This window comes from Melanaphis sacchari, unplaced genomic scaffold, assembly GCF_002803265.2.
Source record: "Melanaphis sacchari strain LSU unplaced genomic scaffold, SCAv2.0 Contig1_pilon_pilon, whole genome shotgun sequence".
In the NCBI taxonomy this organism is placed as follows: Eukaryota; Metazoa; Arthropoda; class Insecta; order Hemiptera; family Aphididae; genus Melanaphis; species Melanaphis sacchari.
This window is the reverse complement of record NW_020270976.1, coordinates 4,205,074-4,225,894: the sequence shown is the minus strand read 5'-3', so window position 1 is coordinate 4,225,894 and position 20,821 is coordinate 4,205,074. Positions and strand designations below refer to the sequence as shown.

At 27.2% G+C, this 20,821-nt stretch overlaps 1 protein-coding gene and 1 long non-coding RNA gene across 2 annotated transcripts; both read right to left on the bottom strand.

Moving 5' to 3' along the window:
- Nucleotides 1-7,351: 7,351 nt before the first annotated feature.
- LOC112593310 lies at nt 7,352-8,821 on the bottom strand. The gene is made up of 3 exons (XR_003114596.1): nt 8,567-8,821; nt 8,184-8,341; nt 7,352-7,532 (listed from the first exon to the last, which is right to left on the bottom strand). It is a non-coding gene; the product is annotated as an uncharacterized LOC112593310 (long non-coding RNA).
- A 3,139-nt stretch (nt 8,822-11,960) lies between these two features.
- On the bottom strand, nt 11,961-17,206 carry LOC112593215 (cullin-4B). The gene is made up of 2 exons (XM_025337565.1): nt 16,930-17,206; nt 11,961-14,507 (listed from the first exon to the last, which is right to left on the bottom strand). Exon 2 carries the CDS (start codon nt 14,466-14,468, stop codon nt 12,225-12,227), a length of 2,244 nt encoding a protein of 747 aa, XP_025193350.1. The 5' UTR covers nt 14,469-14,507; nt 16,930-17,206; the 3' UTR covers nt 11,961-12,224.
- Between the last annotated feature and the right edge of the window lie 3,615 nt (nt 17,207-20,821).

Genomic DNA, 20,821 nt, shown 5'->3' with positions numbered 1-20,821 from the left:
AAGTAAAAATATTTCTTTTATTATTTATAAATAATACAATTATTATTAATTACAAAACGTTGAATGTCGAGAAGTTACTTCAAAGCTAACAAAATATACACCTGGTATAAAAAAAAAATATCAAAATAAAGATAGAAACAAAAATCATATAAAAAATATAATGTATCGAGCGGAAAATTTCAGTTGTCAATTAAAAAGGGTGAAAATGTTCTTAAATATATTACTCTATTATGTCTCAATGTCTGTATATTTTTTGCAACTTGCAGCACCCTGATGGCAAATAAAACGTTTTTATACTTACAAATCTTGTTACTTTTTAAGGTTATAGATATTTAAATTAAAAATGTTCAAAATGTATTATATTGTGTGTTAATAAGTAAAATAATAATAATGTTTAATAAATATGTTATACAGATAGGTACTTCTCTTTAAATTAAATCATTAAAAATTTACCAGATATAAATTATGATTTATCTTATTGTTATTATATCTCTACCATATTGATGAGTAACTAATAAATAATAAGTAATAAACAATGATTTTTGAGTTATAATTAATATGGTTACTTGCATATTACATTGTATTATAATATTGTAAGTTTTTCTGTATAAAAGATTACCTGTTTTATTTTATGTGATATTTCATTAAAGTGATTATCTTCTATGGTAAAATGTGTGATATATTTGTGTTATAAGATAAAATCGGAAAGTGATCAATAATTTATTACCCTCTACCGAAGAGTACTTAGAATAAAACTACTTGTATATAATGTATAAGGATTATTATCATTTAAGCACCTAGTCATATTATTATTTATTATTTATAGACTATGGCTAGGAATAAATAATATACTCTACCGATAATATCTATGACACTTATAACAGGCGTTTTTAAATTTCTACTGTTTTTGAAATAAGAATGGAAATTTAACTTCCAATCTTGCGGGATGGACATTAGATCAGTAAAATATCCAAAATCCATTTGGTGCAACTACGCAGTTAGGTACCGTATCTGACCGTGACAGTTGTGACAATAATAAAAATATAAGCTTGTACATAGATACTTAATCCTTACCCACCGTCTACTTAGGCAAATTTGTATTCTGTGGGTACATATATAGTGGATGATAAATCTATTTTTTTCTTCTTATTCTAAACATATTATATGACGTGATAAAAGGATTTTATGATATTTTTTTCATACTAATAATGATTATAATAGTTACTTATATTTAATGGTCGGAGAAGAATTGCATATATTCATAAAAATTAGAGGGTATGATACACATGCATTTTATTATTTTTTTTACTAATGTTACACGTTGTACAATTTTTTACTGCATACCCATTAAAATGGCCCAGCTGTAACTGTCTACATGCTATAGTTGCTTTATCATCTAGAATACATAGTTACTAGACTTACTAAAATAATATATATTAACACTGATTATGAATTATAATTTATCATTTATAATCAATGGTATTACTAACCCATTAAATTGTCTTTGATCAAAAACGAAAATCTAAACAGATGAATAAACACCGATAGTTTCCCAATATCAAGTACCTATTTCATATATAATATTATGTATACCTAAGTATATAAATATACAATATTATTAATATTATAAATCATAAGTATTAAAATTATCTTTTAAGCTTTTGTTAAATATGTCTGTATAATGTGAATATAACTGGTCACGATCATAATATTTTTCGTCATAGTTGATTAAAAAATTGAGATAAAATAACAACTAATATACATTAAGGTATACATTTATAATAATATATGTGCATAAAATATGCATATGTTTATTACTTAAAAAATATATTTCAATAAAAATAGTTACAAGAAATTTAAAAGGTATTTTAAAGATAAAATTTGATTAGCATCAAACAAAGCAATACCTACGTCATTACCGTACACTTATCTATCCCAAAATCCTGTTTAATTATACTTGAGAAACCTTAGTGAGTCAATCTAATAATAAAATCTAATTATTGATAAAATCTTGTCTAGTATTTAAGTGTTCGACAATCTATAGGTAGTCTATTGAAATAGTTTTTTCAATATTTAAAAAAGTTAAGCAACTCAATAATACTGTGAATTGTTTATATATAGGTAGGTAGGTAATTAATAAATAGTTATTACGTTTTGTATATTTTGTATGTACGAGTAATTTATTTCAATATTTCACCATAGTGATAATGTAATGTAATGAGATTAAAATCACAAGGGATAACTCAATGATACATATTTTAAATTATACGATATTCAAATGATTTTGATAAAACAATTAAAAATAACCAAAACCATTTACCAGTGGCGGCTCGTGGCTTGGACAACGGGACGATAGCACCCCCTACTCAAATTAATTAAAAGAAGAAAATTAATGTATATTCTTAATTCTATATTTTTAAAAAATAACTTTCAATAAAAATACAATTTTTGAATTTCTATGTAGTATTTTGTGGTGTGCGAACATTAAATTCGTTTCCCTCAAATATCAGGTGGCAGGAGCATATCGTCGTTGTTGGTTGCTAATAGCTATTGTTATTGTTGATTATTACTTTTAATCATATCAATATAATAATATGTTATTATATATATTATAATATAAGCAAAGTCTCATAAATCATAATTGTATGCATAGTACATGCGTGTACATTTCAACTACGGTCTTAAATACGAGTTTTGGACGACCGGCAACGTCGTTCGTGACATAATATACGTTAGGTATTTCATTTTATTATATTTAATTTGACAATTTATTATATGTATGACTAGGGGTATTAAATTTAAAGTCACGCCTTCACCACCAGCACCCACGAGCCGCCACTGCCTTTTACAAACTTTCTACAAAAAAAATCATGCTTTTAATAACATTTTGAAAAAAATATTACATAATAAAAGAACATAGGTAGTGTTTTCCTGTTGGTGGATAAGTATTTAATTTTAATTCTTCTAAAGTTCTAACTCGTCATCGTGGTTTTATGATTTATAAAAAAATAATATCCATAAAAAGTTCAATTTATTACTTAGGTATGATAAAAAATAAATGAAAAATAGGTAAACCACTATGCTCTACAGTAGGTATTGAGTATACCTTGTCATTGAGTTATACACTGTAATTTATGTGTTAAATTTCAATCCAGTAATAAATCATTTAATACGAATAACAATTCTGAACGGAAACATCATTACTGTAGAATGGTGCAAATAGATTTATGGTATAATTATATAAATAGACAATAGCTTAAAATTAATCTAAATGTTACGACAATGTCATTGTATAATAAATAATAATAAAAGTTAGTAAGAGTTTCAAATCCTCGCAAATAATATTTTTTTAATTACAATAAAATAATTAAAATGCTAATCTTTGTTTAAACTTTAAATATTTAATTTTATTCAAATTTAAAATTCAAACGTATTTATTAAAAAACATATAGGTACCTAATTTATATATTTTTAAATTTTTCATTTCAGGATAAATTATTTATGAGAAATCATGTACTTAATTATCAAACCTGGTTACACAAATTTAACATTTTACTAATTCTTAAATGTAAAATAATTTACAAATTTTGATGAATTCTATCAAAATTTAAACTTTAATTTCTTATAAAAAAAAATCATGCCTGCATATATCTTTAATATTTTTAAATAGGATTAAAAATATTTAATGAGGAACCATATATTGTATTATATATTGAATTTTCGAGCTGTTTGACCGAGTAAACATTTTAAGGATATTCATAGAAAAAACTAATACATAAAAATTGAAAATTTTAAATGTTTTAACCTGAAAAATCCTAAGTCTCTTTTTCGCTGTTCTTCTAGTCTCTCGTGTTTCTTCTCGCTTGCTTTCTTTTTTTCAAACATTTTAACAGGAAAAAATCTATGAAATTTAAAAAACTTACATGTCATGTACTTAATATAATTATATAAAAATATGAATGGTATAATAAAATAAAACCAGATTTAATCATTATTGTTATTCGTTTTACATGTACGCACAATACTAAATATTAATTAACTAGGTAGATACTCGTAAACATATTATATTATTTGATAATGATAGTAAAAATGTCTGAAAATTCTTTCAATTCCATGTCACTACATCAGTTATTAGATTTTGATTACATTATTCATTTAAATGATAGTACCAAATATACTAGCTTGAAAACCTGAAAATCGTGAGCAGATTAGTCTAGTAACTACGTAATTGTACGAAATACAAACGCGAATTATTAATATAACTACATAAATTAATAAAGTCGACATTATTATTAATCTTTAATCAATACAACTATTATTTGGCAAGATCGGAGAAAATACAATTGATAACGTTGACGTTTCCTATTAGGAATTACATTACCTATGTGTAGGTATTGTATTTAAAACACACCATTATAAAATCAATACATTCATCACTCCGCTCAGAATCTGAAAAATTTACAAAAATCAATAATTAAAATTTCCTACATGTTAACTATACATTTTATACGTGTATATAATCTGTACAAATTATTTATTTTTTTTTTTTTTTATCAATAAACACGCAACTTGAAAAGTATTAATAACGTTTATCAAAATATTTTTTTTACAGTATAATTCATTAAATACAAATTACAAAATAATATTTTTACTATTTTTCATCGTTAATAGTTTTAATTTTTTTACTTTTTCTAACGACAGCATACAATTTTAGTTTGATATTGTAAGACATTATATTTTACCGATTATTTTAATTTATTAAAATCGAATTTCAAACGTCTAGTTAATTAATTTTATTATATGCACTTAAAGTTTTATATGAAATGGAGCATTAGACCATTATGTTGATGGATACCTTTGTACGTTGTTCCATTCTACTCCACTTATCAAAACTTTAAAACTTATAGGCATCATTTTGTTTTCATTTTAAAGAATCATATTATTGTGTAGGATTGTAATCTTTATTATGTTGTCATTTTTTTTTACGATTTTTTCACTTATAAATATCGTTATTAATTATTATATTATATTCACAACAGTATTATCATTATAAAATATAAATCAAAAATACTCAATCGCCTTTAAAATTTATTTCAATATTAGTTATTAAAAAAAACATAAACTATACTTATCAATTTTGTTAAACTCAGATTAGAATATAAATCAAAGGTAGGTATTCTCTAGAGTTTTTAATTCTGAACTAGGATGGAAATCGTTGGAAATTATCAAGTTTAAATGGTGGATTAAGAATTTAGAATAGCTAAGCATTATAATACCTCCTTAGATTTTCAACTTCGGCTGAATATACTATACTAACAAATTCTTGATATATAACATTATAGTTGATTTCCTGTGTAAATATTTCCGTATTATGTGTTTATTGTCTAGTCTGTTTTATAACTATGATCTAGCTGTAATCAATTTTTACTTAAATTAAAATTATAATACACAACATTGGATTATATAAAAATATTATTTAACATTAGAATTTAAGGGACTCGATACCGACTATTTTTAAGGAGTCTAAGGTATATAAGCATGTATAATTATCTAAAACTAATAACGATTTCTTTCGATTACTTTCAATAAACTCGGCCATTATAAGTAAAATATAATCATTTTGAACGTTGAAAACTATAAAAACGATGCAACGAGTATAATACATGCACAGACACTATAGTTATTGCTCGAGAATCGATTTTACAAAAATTAAACAAGTAATGAGAGAATTTAATCAGTTACCTATTGATATTTTATCTTGGATATAAAAGATGTGACTCTACAATACGTATAACAATCGGTCTTACAGTTATATAGGAACCTACTACATATAATACCTATAGGTATATTATGGAATTTTCCATTACAAACACGACAAATACCGATAAAATAATTATTAACAAAAGTTATATATAAGTTTAGATAAATTTAAATATAATATATTCAACTTTTCGCATTGTGTAATTTTTAAAATTACCTATTTTAAAATATTATTATACTTCATAATTATCGACGAAAATAGTATATTATTATTTTATATTTTTATGCAATATTATACATATTACATACTATAACATAAAAGTAATGTTAATATATAAATATTCTTATATTTTAATTAATTTTATATTTTTTATAATTTTTAAAATTATGTAATAATATGATTGCCATAATTTTACAAAAATTATATACCAATTATTTAATTTTTTTACATATAATATTATATAAAATGTTGTTTTGGTCAAAAAGGGAAGCATACGATTTTAGTCGAAAACGGCCATGCCCTATAGCTTATTACAAATTAATAATACACAGGTATACGACCATATTTATCGTATATTCTATGTAACAATTTTAAATAATATATCAAGAATCATATTATAATAGTTGTAGATAAATATAATACATCAATAGCCTTGTAACTATGATGTCTCGATAGTCGATTGTATAATACTTTTTTTTTATAGTATCACAATATGATTCCAATGTGTATAAAAAGATTGCATTTTAAACAAAAAATTTAAAATGTAGAATATTTGTAATATTAAAATATTAATAGATAAAATAATTTATTGTTTTTAATGTAGTATATTGTTAAAAGAAATAAAAGTTATAGTTTGATCTCTGCATTATAAATATCTACATGAATAAGGCGTATACGGTATACCCACGGTTTATATTTTTAGCAATACATCACTGATTATCTGTGTACTTAAAATACACAATACACTTTTAATTTTTATTTGAATGATACTTGATACCTACAATATTCATTTTTATTCACAACAATACAACATTCTCTAACGTATAACCCAATTTTACCAACGAGAGAATAACGAATCCTAACATTGTGTTTCTGTGTTACTATGCCTATGTTACATTGTTACCCATCAATGTCACAACCCGTAAACATGTCAATTATAAAATGCATTGTCTTCGTAATACTAATTAACTATGTAAGCTATGTTCTTGTTCTACTTCCTAATATTTCTTATGTGTAATTGTAATTTTTAGTAGGTAGAATGTGTAGTGTTACATTCTGAACCCTTAACGGAGAACAATATTTTCATTTTTCTGTATTATGGACTATGGTAAATTAGTTTCAAATATTATTTTGTGTATACCTACTTTAAAATAATTAAATGCATTATTATTCCAATTAAGGGTTGTACCTCCACTTGAAAGTTGAAACTCTGCTCGTTGAAGAGAAACAATTTTTTAATTCAATTATTTGTTGTTTATTGATAAAATCAGCTATATTTTACTTCATTGTAACATAATTTGTTTTTGTTTTCGAACTTTTTTTATACTATAAATAAAATAGTTATATTTTGATATAGGTACCTACCATTTTTGAAGTTTGAATGATCCCAGTACGGAATCCTGAATTTTTCTTTATTAAAATATATAGATTCATAAAGGTACTACTTACCTACTTTGGAAAAAAATACTTATAAACTTTTTATTAACCATATTATTCAGTACTCATCTTACACCAGTACACCACTATTATCTTTTCTTTATCCCATCGAAAACTAAAATAATACAATTATTTGTTACATTATATGTTATCTTATACTGTGGATACAAAATTAAACATCATATTATTCTCAACTATATAGGTACCTACTTAATTAGACTAAATAGAATAATATTTTGCAAAAGTTATAGTAAAACAAAAGCTTAAATAATTATTATTGGTATTCTTATTAATGTTCAGTATTTAAGATAATTAGAATTCAGCTAAAATTTACAACAAATAGGTAGGTAAAATCTAACTTAAAGTTCCGTTACATATACATAGATTCTAGATTTAGGTTTTAACCTATTAAAAAATTTAAAAAGGAAGTATAGTTAGTCTTGCATCGCCTTTTCAAATATTTTAATTAGCTACTCGTTTAAATTTTAAATGGTACTTAGTTATAAGTTGAATAATACTTAAGAAACTAAGTTCTTAAATTGGTTTTTATTAATAAGTTACAAAAAATTAATAGGTTGTAGCTTTAATAACTTGAATATTAAAAAAAATACCACTTAATACCTACCTACGTGTTGTAATATTGTATCTATCTATATTTATTACGTTTATTATATTGAATAACAGTTAATTTATATTGTTAATTTATAACTGATAAGTTGAGAACATTTTATAATTATCATAGTTAAGCTAAAATATAGGTACTTACCTATGAGAAATTTGTACACTGTACATCGGTTTTACCTCATTGAGTAAGTGCGGGTAAAAATAATAAACGTTATTCTGACAGCTGACATAGCTGGTGAAGTGGTGACTGGTGAGTAACTATAATTGTGGGTTACCTAGTTACTACATTATGGTCGCCATCTATAAAATAAAATATTAAATCAGTCTCCTACGATATGCTTCAATAAGATTCAATCTTATCCTGTCAGTTTTTCAAAATACACGAGCACGCGCATATAATACATACCTTGATATCATTTAATTAGATACTTACGTAAATACTGAAAAACATTAAGATACCTACCCACAATTTTAGGAACGAAGGCAAAAATGAACAAAGAAGCATTTATGCGTTTCGGAACTTACGTTACGGCGATCAGATGTCTATTAGCGTTCGGCGCAATCGTCCAGTTAGTTTTGGTAATAGACATGAAAAACCGATTGATCAGTCCACTTCGCGAATGGTTATCCGACATAATTTTCTATTCGATTTCGTCCTCACTTTTCGTGCTCATGGTGACCGCCGTCAACTCAACAGACTACACACAAAAAAACATACACCGGTTCAAGTAAGCGCAACAACGTACATAAATCAAAAATATCAATATTTTATAAAAACGTGTTCAGTGTGACAATAATATATTATTATACAGCGGTGTGTGTATTATTATCATAAAATTATAAGTAATAACAATTTAGGTGTATCATATATTTTATTGTTAAGTATTAAAATAGGTTTTTTAATAGAAGGTAATATAGTTGCAAAATTAATTTTCAGAGACCTACTGGACCAATAGTTGGAATATTTAGAATTGACAGGATTGACCGAGTCTCCTCAAAATAAATAAAGTAGACGCAAATTGGTTAATCCCCTTCCCCCGCAGCCCATGACTAGCACACATCGCTAAAATAACGGTCGATGCGACAGTAGGTGAAAGCTAAAAACCCAAAGTGTTAGTTAGGTTGTGCGGACATTAAAAAAACTACCTATTGTCTAAATAAGATTTCAATATTAGATAGTAGAGATCTGAAAATATATTTTTTTACTCGTATGAGAGCCAAATTACTAAATATATTAATATACCTAGTACACTTAAGTCGTAACAATAATAGTAGAAAGGTACCTACCCAAGTATCGTCTAAAATGTTATGGTTCAAACATATATTGATACCTACCTAAGTGGAAGGATTTAAAATTCTATACCTATTGTGCTCATTTTGGCGAATACTGAAGTAAGGTTATATTGTATAGGATCCCCATACAGCTATAGAGCTATAGAGACGATATACTATACAGTACTTAGTTGAGAATAAAAAGTTTTTTTTTTTTTTTATTATATCTTAAAATCGGCGCATCCGAGCACTAGGGGCTAATCACAGGTAGTGTACTAGTTGGATCCCGGATTTTTATAGGTACTACACTAGTTCGGTCCTGAATTATTTTAGGTGGGTATTACACTAGTTCCTGAATATTTTTTGGTAAGTCCTATACTATACTAACACTTTCATTCTCATTTTAACATACTTAGGATAAGTCTGTTAAAAGCTATACTTAAAATATAGCCATATAAGTAAGTGAAAAAATATTAAAGATATTATTAAGAATTTTTAATATTTTTTCACTTACACCTGTAACGTCCCCTCTTCACATGGATGTTTGCGACGCTCTCGCGTCTTGCCTATAAAGTTATGTTTTGATTAACGAGGTCTCGGGGACTCGACCTCGGTGTGTAATATTAATATACTAGATCAGGGTTACCTTATTTAAGTAAAGCACAATTGTATAAAATGTAACGTATATTTAACAGATAATTTAAGATTTATATAATAGAATGAAGGTTACCGATCCGGGTAGATTGACAAGCCGTGAGTGTGGATGGTGGATGGCTGCACGGATCGTTGAGGAGTCTTCTGGTCGTCTGTCTGCTCCTGGTGTCGCACACACACTCCTCGCACACACTCTCCTACACTACACGTATTCGTCTTTATTATATACCTTAAACTGCTGCCTAAAAGCCTTAGGTCAGCAGTCGGCCCCGCTTGCCATTCCTCACACTCAGCATTTTAATAACGTGTGCCCTACTTAAGGAATAATGTACGATGTCGATAGACGACAATCGTTACACACCTATATGGCTAATTTATATTATATGTATTTTTATACTTGGTTTTTAACATTCTTAATATTTTCAAAAAAACATTTTTAACCATACCTGTGATCTAAATAGATCATAGACAGTTCTAAGTCTGTTAAAATGGAAAGAAAAATGTTAGTATAGTACAGTGTACTTACCAAAAAATATTCAAGAACTAGTGTTGTACCTAAAATAATTTAAGACCGAACTAGTATAGTACCTATAAAAGTCCGGGACCCAACTAGTGTAGCAGTTTTAAATTCGGGACCTAACTTGGATGCAGCCCTTAAAATTTCCCTTTCACTTGTTACTAATGTGATTGGCCTTTCCTCCTTAATCCTCGGCAAAGCGAATGCTGGTAATAGATTAATTAAAGAACAGTCAAAAGACAAAATTGATTCAATTAAGCTCGTTTCGCAGATACATTGTAGGTATCTTGAGGTTTCACTAAATCTACTTCTCGTTTTTACGTCTAATTTCCATCATACCACCACAAATTAGGTACCTCGCAAACGAATTTTGAAAATTAATGACAAACGCTAATGTGGACCTTCATATTCCAGTTCAATTTTTTTTCTTTTTAATTAATTGTTATATAGATATATTTAATCACACATGAACTTAAATTTACTACCTATTGTAATTACTAATGATACACATTGTGTAAAAAAATTCCCGTTCGTTAAGTAAATAAAATAAAATATAAAATATCAAGAATTGGTAGGTACATTATAAAAGTATCTACTTACTAAGTCTGTAGTATAATATTCGTATGTTTGTTGGTATATTTATTTTAATGAATATCAAAAATATTAAAGTAAATATTCAATAAATAGGTAATACAGATAAATAGAGATCAAGTGAAAATAATTTTAACTAGAAGTAACATTAAAATATTTCTTGGAATTAAAACATAAACGCTGATTATAGTACTTATAACTTTACTACCTAATGTAGGTACCTAACCATTTCTTGATAAACAAAAAATGTTTATAGGTAATCATTTATAATGTGCAATTATTAAAATTAAAATTAAACAAATATTTTTTAAATGAAACATAGCTGAAAATATGCTTGTTTAAAATGTTGAATATATTTTACTTTATTTTTTCATAGTTTACAGATTGTATTAGAAACAATTATTGAATTTATTTTGCGATTTTCCCTACTTTGATATTTTATACATCATTTATATTACATTTATTCTTAAAATATTATTTAATCCAATGAACACAACATTTATAATGATAGAAAAATATTAAGCTAAATAGGTACTTACTAGTTACTACAAATATTGTACTTTTTTTCATTTGATATTATACCAAAAAGAGGCTACTATATTTAATTATATATGATCATAAAAAAAAAAAAAAATACAATCAACTATGAACTTTTCATATTTTTACAGCTTTACAATATGCATACAAAAAGCAATTTATCGCTTTTTTTTTAATTTTAACAATACAAAATATAGTATTCACAAACATGTATGATCTCCTTACATTAATAAAATGTATTCCTTATATTTGAGGTAAACACAGTAAAAAGTGAACTATGCAAAAATAAAACATCCAAATTATATAAATGGATTAGATGCTAAAATAGAATAGAAAAAAGAAAACATATTATATAAGATAAAACATTACTGTATTAAATTACTAATATAAAAACAAGATAAGTACTATATTCTAACATACAGATTGCTATCATCAGACAATCATATCACTAATATATTGAGAGAAAATCATTATGATCTCATTATGAATCATTTTGTCTTGCCAGTAATTTCTCTATAGACAAATACATTATATACACACATACAAATTTTAAAATATACATAGACATATTTAAAAATATAAAAAAAACCAACATATTTGCAAATTTAAAAATTATGCAATATAATTATATTGATTAGGATTATCTTTGTCTCTTTCCATATAGTCTCGGTCAATAAGAGATTCTATACGTTTTTTTAAATCAGCTGGCTTGGCAGGAAACTTGAGTTGATTGAATAGTTCACTGATCAAAAGATTATGCATGAGTGACTTGCGCATTTTCATTATCCTCACAATAGCTGCGTCCATTTGATACTGTCTATCCTGATATACTCGCTCTTCAGTTGCCTTTTGCTCTTCATTTGTCTCCTTCATTTGCACTTGGTTGATTTTAATTCTATATAGCTTATTATAAAAATCATTATTAACTGAAAACTGATCAGTATCACCTACATCCCGTCCTTTGGGAGACTTCATCAACACTCTTGCTTTACCACATGCTAATGACTGTAGTGTTCTCCTCAATTCAGTATCTTCCATATTAGTCAAAGTTTTAATTTCTTTAAAAGGGAGCATTTGATATTCATTAAATAATAACAGCACCATTGCTTGAAACAAACTAACCTGCAACTCTTTATTACCCTGCTTGAACTGAGAACGTAATACACAATGACCTAAAGTTGGCTGCCACTGTAATTTTCTACCATTATGCTTAGCTAGGTAAAATTTATTAAAACAGTCTTGATATTCAATAATTTGATTGGGCATGGCCACTTCTGTCACGGCATAGGTTGGCCAGTGCCCCATAGTCAATATATTGACAGTCATGTCAATAACAGAGAGTTGAACATCTTTAACATGCGCCAAATACTGTTTGTAAGCCACATTTATGTCTTTACTAATCTCCATATCCTTAAACATACCTTCAAGTTTAGACGTAAACCCACCACCACATTCTTGTTTTAGTTTAGACAGCATACTTTTTTCAGCATCCACACTTGCAGACTTCCCAAGTAACAATCTTTTAGCTAAATCCTTTTTGTAAAAAGCTTCAAAAACATCTTTGCCATGAATGAACCGAAACAGAACCATAATTTTATCCAAAAGTTTTTCCAGCTCTTCTTCTGTAGATTCTTTATTGCCAACTTTAAGTTTAGAGTCAACAAATTTGGCAATAAGCTCAGCAGGTTTGTTTGTTCGTTGATTAACAAAATGTTCAAATGCTTCTTTTAAACTGTTACCAAATTTCTCGTTTGCTTGAAAACATTTTTTTACAATTATGTCCATTTTGTCTTTAAAATCTAATAATTCCTGTACCATAGTCTTATCCTTTTCTGGATCTATAACAATAGTTCGTCCATATTTTTTTATGTAGCCATTAAAAGTTACACAGAGTTCTGTAAGTCCTTTTTTCACACGTGTCAGTAAGCTATACATTAACTTTAGATCGTCCAGTCTATTCTCATTCAGCAATTGTTCTAGTCCTTTTTGTAATATGGAGCTAACATGTTCACTTATTAACTGTTTTTCAACTGTGTGTATTAAAGACCATTTCGTAGATGTATCTAAATAATGAATGAGACGTTCGTTTTCTTCACTTAAACGCTTCTCAACATGATACAAGTATTCGGAAACTTCAAGTTCAAGCATTAACCGAGAACCTTCAGTTGAATAGAGACGTTCAGTGGCCTGTAGGAACTTTCCTTCAAAAGCATCTTGGTAAATTTTTAAATCTGAAAGCATTCTAAGCAATGATTTGAGTAATGTTTTATCTACCATATCACCTTGTCTTTCTTTTTCTATGAGTAGAAGCAAACCATCAACTGCTCGGTTCTGAACATTAGTATTCAACATAATATGATGACGAAACAAATTCAAGCCCATATCCCAAATAGAATTAACATTAGGATTTTGAAGTACATAAGTTCGATCTAGATATAGAAATATACTGCGTATCATTAACATTTGTTCACAATGTGATGACCAATGATGGTTTACTTTTTTTAAAAATATGATTTTATCATTAGTAACTTCAGTAAAATTCAATAATAATTTTTTAACATGTGTTTCACTAAGATCAACAAGATTATTATACAATGCTGCTCCTAATTTGCAGTTACACATATTTTCTACAGTTTGATACAGTTCTTCCATGGAATATTGAATAGCAGTTGAAGTTTGTATGGCAATTACAGCTTCGCGTAACTTTTTCCATGTTAGTTCCTGATAATTGTTTGGCAACAATGGTTTCATTTTTAAATTTTTTACGACTATTTTTTTTATAGGAGTGGTTTTTGCCAATGAATTTATTGACATTGTATTCAATACTGGTAAATTAGATCTTTTTGTATCTGCCATGGTAAATTTATAAAGAAGTTCAAACAAATGTCAATATTTCTGGAAAAAAAAAAATATATTAAAAATATAATTATTGTAAATATCAATTCTTACTAATAACTACAACATTTAATCAAATATAAATTATATTATGAATTCGTCAACGGCACCAATTGATTGCTTATACCTAATTTATTCCAAAATACTAATTGCTATGAAAAAATATATACTACTATTACTTTACTCTATAATAAAAAATATAACAAAATTAATTATGACACACATTAATTATGAGGGGTGTATGTTTCAGTAAATAATTTTAACACATTAACCGCCATATGACCGCCAGCGGTCATTCAATAAGTATTTGTTATACACCAAACATATTTTTCAACGTTTTTCAAATTTGTATACACTAAATATTTTAAAAAAATAGAAAAAAAAATAATATATTATTGATACCTATATCAAAAAAATTGCAATAATCCCTTCTACGCCACAGTCCTTATTTTGGTGCATTATTATAGCGTCATAGAGAAGTTAATAATATAAAACTAAATTAATTTATGGTCACCAGGCAGTCACATGGCGTAGTAGTAATGATGAACTATGGGCACCAACAGTCACAAATGTATAAAATTTGAGAATTACAGATGTACACCAACGGTCATATGGCGGTTAACGTGCCAATTAATATATGTATGGTGTATACGAAAAATACACATTAAAAATGTAAAAATATAAATAAATCAAATTTCATTAAGAAAATAAATAGCAGTGAGCAATAATTACAATGATAATACAAAACAGCAATGTCCAAATAAATAAAACAAGTTATTATCTACTCAGATGAAAACTATTTTATTTTGTCTTCTTTAAATAATCATAAATATATTATAAATTTACAACCATAGCATGTTGCAAAATTTCTATACATTAAAAATAATTTTCTGAATGATTCAGTAATTAGTAGTAATATTATAAGAAACTCTATTTTTTGTTAAATATAATTTATGTCCTAATAACATATAAAAAAGTAAATTGACAAAATCAATTTTGTGTTATTAGCTTTAATAAGTGAACCAACTGTCAGAATTAAAGATAAGCAGATTATCTGTATTTGTACATGCATCATATTTATGATATTTCAATTTACAAAGGGTAGGTATGTAAAATAATTCAACTTCTTAAATACTCATGACTCATTTTAAAATGTATAAAATGTCACAAACCCATGTATAAACACAATTAATAAACTAAACTTAGTTTGAAAATGGGTTATTGAATTTATAATTTATTTTTTAACAATGAATAACAATGCAAATTTGTTTTTGATAAACACAGATGTAAGACAACACTTGCTGTAAGTGAGAAAACAATCCAACTCCATTTTTTTTTTTTTTTTATTGACGAAACAAAATAATACTTATATAGTGGTGAAAGAGGATGATAAATTTAGCATCATAAAATAATTGTTACCACCAGGTAGCCTCTACTGATTAAGTATAAAGCTCAGTAAAAATTACTAAAATTAATTCAAAGAGTTAATTAATACTAAAATTGACTGGTAAATAAGAGTAAACAAAACTTACTTAATTTAAATCATTTCAACATTATTTTGATATTTTATCAATTTAAACAAAATGAGGACAACATCAAGGATTATCAAACTATCAAAGTTAAAAATATATTACAGAACTGGCCTTGAATAGTAAGAAATATCTATTGGGTCATATTATTTTTGGAACTTTTAAATGTCTACACACTTTCCTAAATTTTTAAACATTAACAGATTTATAAGCCGTCATAACATAGTAAAAACTACAACAATATACGAACCAAACAGAAATATACATGTAACTAAACAGTAAACACTAAACAATAAACATACAACAGACCGAACAAGCTACTGATTAAAGACACAACAGACAGTAGATTAATAGTTATCAATTTTCAATAATAATGGTAAGCCAAATTGGTATTTGGTACTATTGGTATACGCTTATCGAATTTCTCAATTTCATCCCATTTATTAGTGATTACATATCTCCCACTTCTACTCATTGAATAACCATGGCAATAATATAACCACAGAGTATTTATGATTTGCTATTATCGACGTCGGACCAGATCAAAATAACAATCACGACTTCGAGTCCACAAAACATTTATTATGTATATAATAAATGTATATAATTATTATTATACACATTACACATATTATTTATCAAACAAGTCGCCACTGAGAACGATTATAAAGATCATTAAAACGGTGTGCAACGGACAGAGATCTATGGCTTGTTAACAGCAAGTGTCGAACCCAGTGGCGGCGGTGTTGGTTTGCCTAGTGCCGGTAACGTACTCTCGCGTCTACCGTATAACGGAACTACTTTGGAAAAATTAGATACAAGTGATACAACCGAATACTAATAAGCCCCGATAATGATAAAATGCACGTAAATGTCTACAACTATGTTATTACCTCGGTGTGCGCGGACGAATACGTCTACTGTCGGTGCATTGAAAGACGGTCAAATTCGGGCGGCAGGTAGACCGCAATGAACGTAAGACACTGCTGCTATGGACCGCTTCGGATGACAATGATTTACTGATTTAATGTGAACGAATAATATTAACAATTATACTATTAACAACAAATACGAGTAACGCTCGCGATCATTACTCATTAGTATTTAATTCTATCGTGATAACCAGGATCTCGCATAAATATGACGATTATTCTTCTGTAAACAACTGCTGTATGTATTGCCTGTATTATTATTGCTATACTCATGTGTTAATATGCCCGTACGTTGTTTACGGCGGTGCCAACACTCGTCAACCGTGCGCGTGCCTAGCAAAAGTTCCGGTGCCAGTGTTGCCACTAAAAACCGCTAGCTTTTCATCATAACGCACCGTGACGTCTGACAAATGCTCGCATATTATACATTGTATAATAGGTGTAATAGGTTTTCAATCTGGGTGCCGCGGCACACTGGTTTGCCGCGAGTATCCAATAGGTGTGCCGCGGTTTTTCCATAAATTACTGATTGCATTGAATTACGATATAAGAAAATATAATATGCTTTCAATCGCTATGGATTTGATATTATATATTTATATATTAATAAATTGACAGTTTGTAGGAATAAAGTGATTACGATAAGTAATCTCAGATAACTATTGAACTATAAAATGTATAAGTAATATTATAAAAAATTTAAAACCCCAGGCAGTATATCCGTCGCAACCGACCTGGACATTTCGTCGTATTCGTAGAGTAGTTTGTCTCCTAATTCATTACAATACAATAATAGCATGGGCGCCCATTGGGGGGGGAGCAAGACAGGGCACTTGCCCCCCTGGAAAAAAATATTACCACAATATTACCTTATTACCGAGGCAAATTATTTGTTGAAATCACTTTTAAGATATGAAATAAATATAAGAATATAGGTACTCATTGTTATCGTATATTAACATCATCAGATGGGTCGTATTCTGTAGTCCGTATAACCTATACGTAAAATTATTTATCGCAGATAATTTGTGGTAAATCTATAAAGACCACAATATATGTACTACAAATATTTTAACCTAACGCAAACAAGGATACTTTCATTCAGGATGTCATTAATATGTTAGGAATAAAACGAAGAAATTTGCAGTTCTTATTCACTGATACCGAATAATATACTTAATTATATTATTTAATTTCTATTTTTTTATATGCTTATTAATTTATTTATTCATATGGCAATTATATATGAATATATATATATATATATGTTACGGTAAATGATGTTAAATGGAAATTAACGTTATTCACCGGTTATTAACGTTATTTACCAAATATACAGGTAATTATCGTTATAAACTGGATAATCACGTTAATGACCAAATACACAGGTAATTGATGTTATAAACCAGATAAGCGCATGAATCTCAAATACTACAATTTGAAAAATTATGTAAGTACCCAGATATTTTTAAAAATAGAATAAATGCATTATTATTTTTTATTTATTTTTACAAGTTTTACTCCCATGACATAATTTTTCAGCCCCAAGGTAGGCACAATGCTTATTATTATTACAACTAGTCTTGCAATGACAACGCTGGTACCTTCGAGGGCTCGCAACCGAATTATTACTAGCTACTTCCCTCAGTGTCAACTGTCTACCATCTGCTAATTTTATCACATTGTCCTTGTCTAATAGATTTTATTTGCAAACAGCTATTTTTGGCATGTGAAATAATATTTAAGAAAACTATATTCCGTACTTATAAAATAATAAAACAAATTTTAATTTTCATAGTATATTTTTTCATTAAGAATTAACTTACAGAGTTTGTATATGTTCAACTTGAGTGACAACTGATAGTATATTTTGCATAGAACCACGAGCTCTATCAACGTTTGGTATAAATACACATACAGTTAAGCCTATTTCAAGCTGAGGAAACTTTTCTTTAGAAAATTTCATCATTTCCTCTCCTTGTTTTTCTAAATTTTTTTTTGAATTTTTACATGCAATACAAATATTTTCTTGACAATCATCAAAAAAATATTTAAAATAATTTTCAAATATTTATATTTTAGTTTTATTTTTGTTATATTTAAAATTCGGAAATTTATCGTTAAATAATTAAAAAATATTTAAGTACCAAGTTCCAAATTTTTTTCTGCGATTTCTATGATTTAATTTCCGATTTTGTCTTCTTTGATGATTGGTTCTTTGGTTATTTTTTTAAATCTTCCGCAATAACCTCTTTTATTTTATAATCAGATCAAAATTTCCCAAATCATACGGTTATTAACGTTATTCACTAGAAAATAACGATAATTCCCACATTCGTAGGTAAATAACGTTAATAACCGGCGAATAACGTTAATTTCTGATATAACATCATTTACCGTAATATATATATATAAATAAAAATATAACATGTATGTATAGTGTATACATTTATATGTGAAAAATAACATTAAATCTTTATTATCTTACATTAGAAAATTTTTTTATTTTGACTCCCCCCCCAAAAAAAAATAAAAAAATATTACCTATGGGCGCCCATGGGTGAAGATGTTTTTAAAGTTTTAGACGATCATTTATCATCAAGTAAATTTATCATGGAACAATTGTATTGGAATATGCACTGATGGTGCACCTTCAATGACTGGCTCAATTAAAAGTTTCATTTCTTTAGTAAAGAAAAAAATTCAAAAATTATTTTTACTCATTGCTTCCTTCATAGAGAGGCCCTAGTGGCAAAATCCTTAGTAAGTGATTTACAAAATATACTTGATCAAGTTGTAAAAGTTATAAATTTTATTAAGAGCCGACCTCTTAAATCAAGATTATTCGAAAAAATTTGTGAAGAGATGAATGCAGACTATTCAAGATTAATTTTATATGAAGCAGTAAGATGGCTTTCAAGGGGAAATATTTTATCACGATTTTACAATTTGAGAGAGGAGTTACTTGTATTTTTAACTATGAAAGAATCTGAATTCAACTTTCTTGGGGATGAAGAGTGGTGGACAAAATTATCTTTCTTAACTGATTTGTTTGAGCATCTCAAAAAACTATATTCAAGTATGCAAGGTCGTAGTGAAAATATACTAACATCGTCGGACAAAATTATGGCTTTCATCGAAAAATTTAATTTATGTAAAACTAAAATTAATCGAGGTAATTTAATTATGTTTCCACGTATTGTTTTACTAGTTGCGGATGACAACATTTTGTCATTAATAGTCGAGTCTATCACATGTTAGAAGTAAAAATGAATAAATATTTCCCAAGTATTAATATTAAAAATTACGACTGGGTACGATACCCTTTTAATGTATCTATTAGTGACTTGATTGATTTAAAACTTGTCGAAGAAGAAAATCTCTGTTCAATTAAAAATGATCGAACATTGCAGTTTAAATTCAAAGAGATCGAATATAAAAAATAAAAAACGAGAAAAACTAAATTCAGTCGAGGAAGAAATGCGGGTATGTCTGTCAACTATTCATCTAAGAATTAAAAATATTTGTAACGCCCATTAGGCACACATTTCTCATTAAATGTATCTATGTATAAACTATGCTTTTTTTTGTAAATAAATTTAATAACTAATTAATTACTAATACAATGTAATTATAATTAATAAATATTTGTTAGCCCATTAATCACACATTTCTAATTAAATATACTTACAATTATAATTAATACAAAACAATTTTTTTCATCTAAAAAAAAAAGTCAGTGTGCCGTGAAAATTTTTTAAAGTGTACGGTGTGTCGTGTATAGTAAAAGTTTGAAAACCACTGTTGTCTGTTATACAACACAAATTTGAAAATGAATCGCGGCTAAAATTTA

Excerpts from the sequence above, each read along its gene's own strand:
- LOC112593215 (XM_025337565.1), bottom strand. The coding sequence starts at position 14,468 with ATGGCAGATACAAAAAGATCTAATTTACCAGTATTGAATACAATGTCA.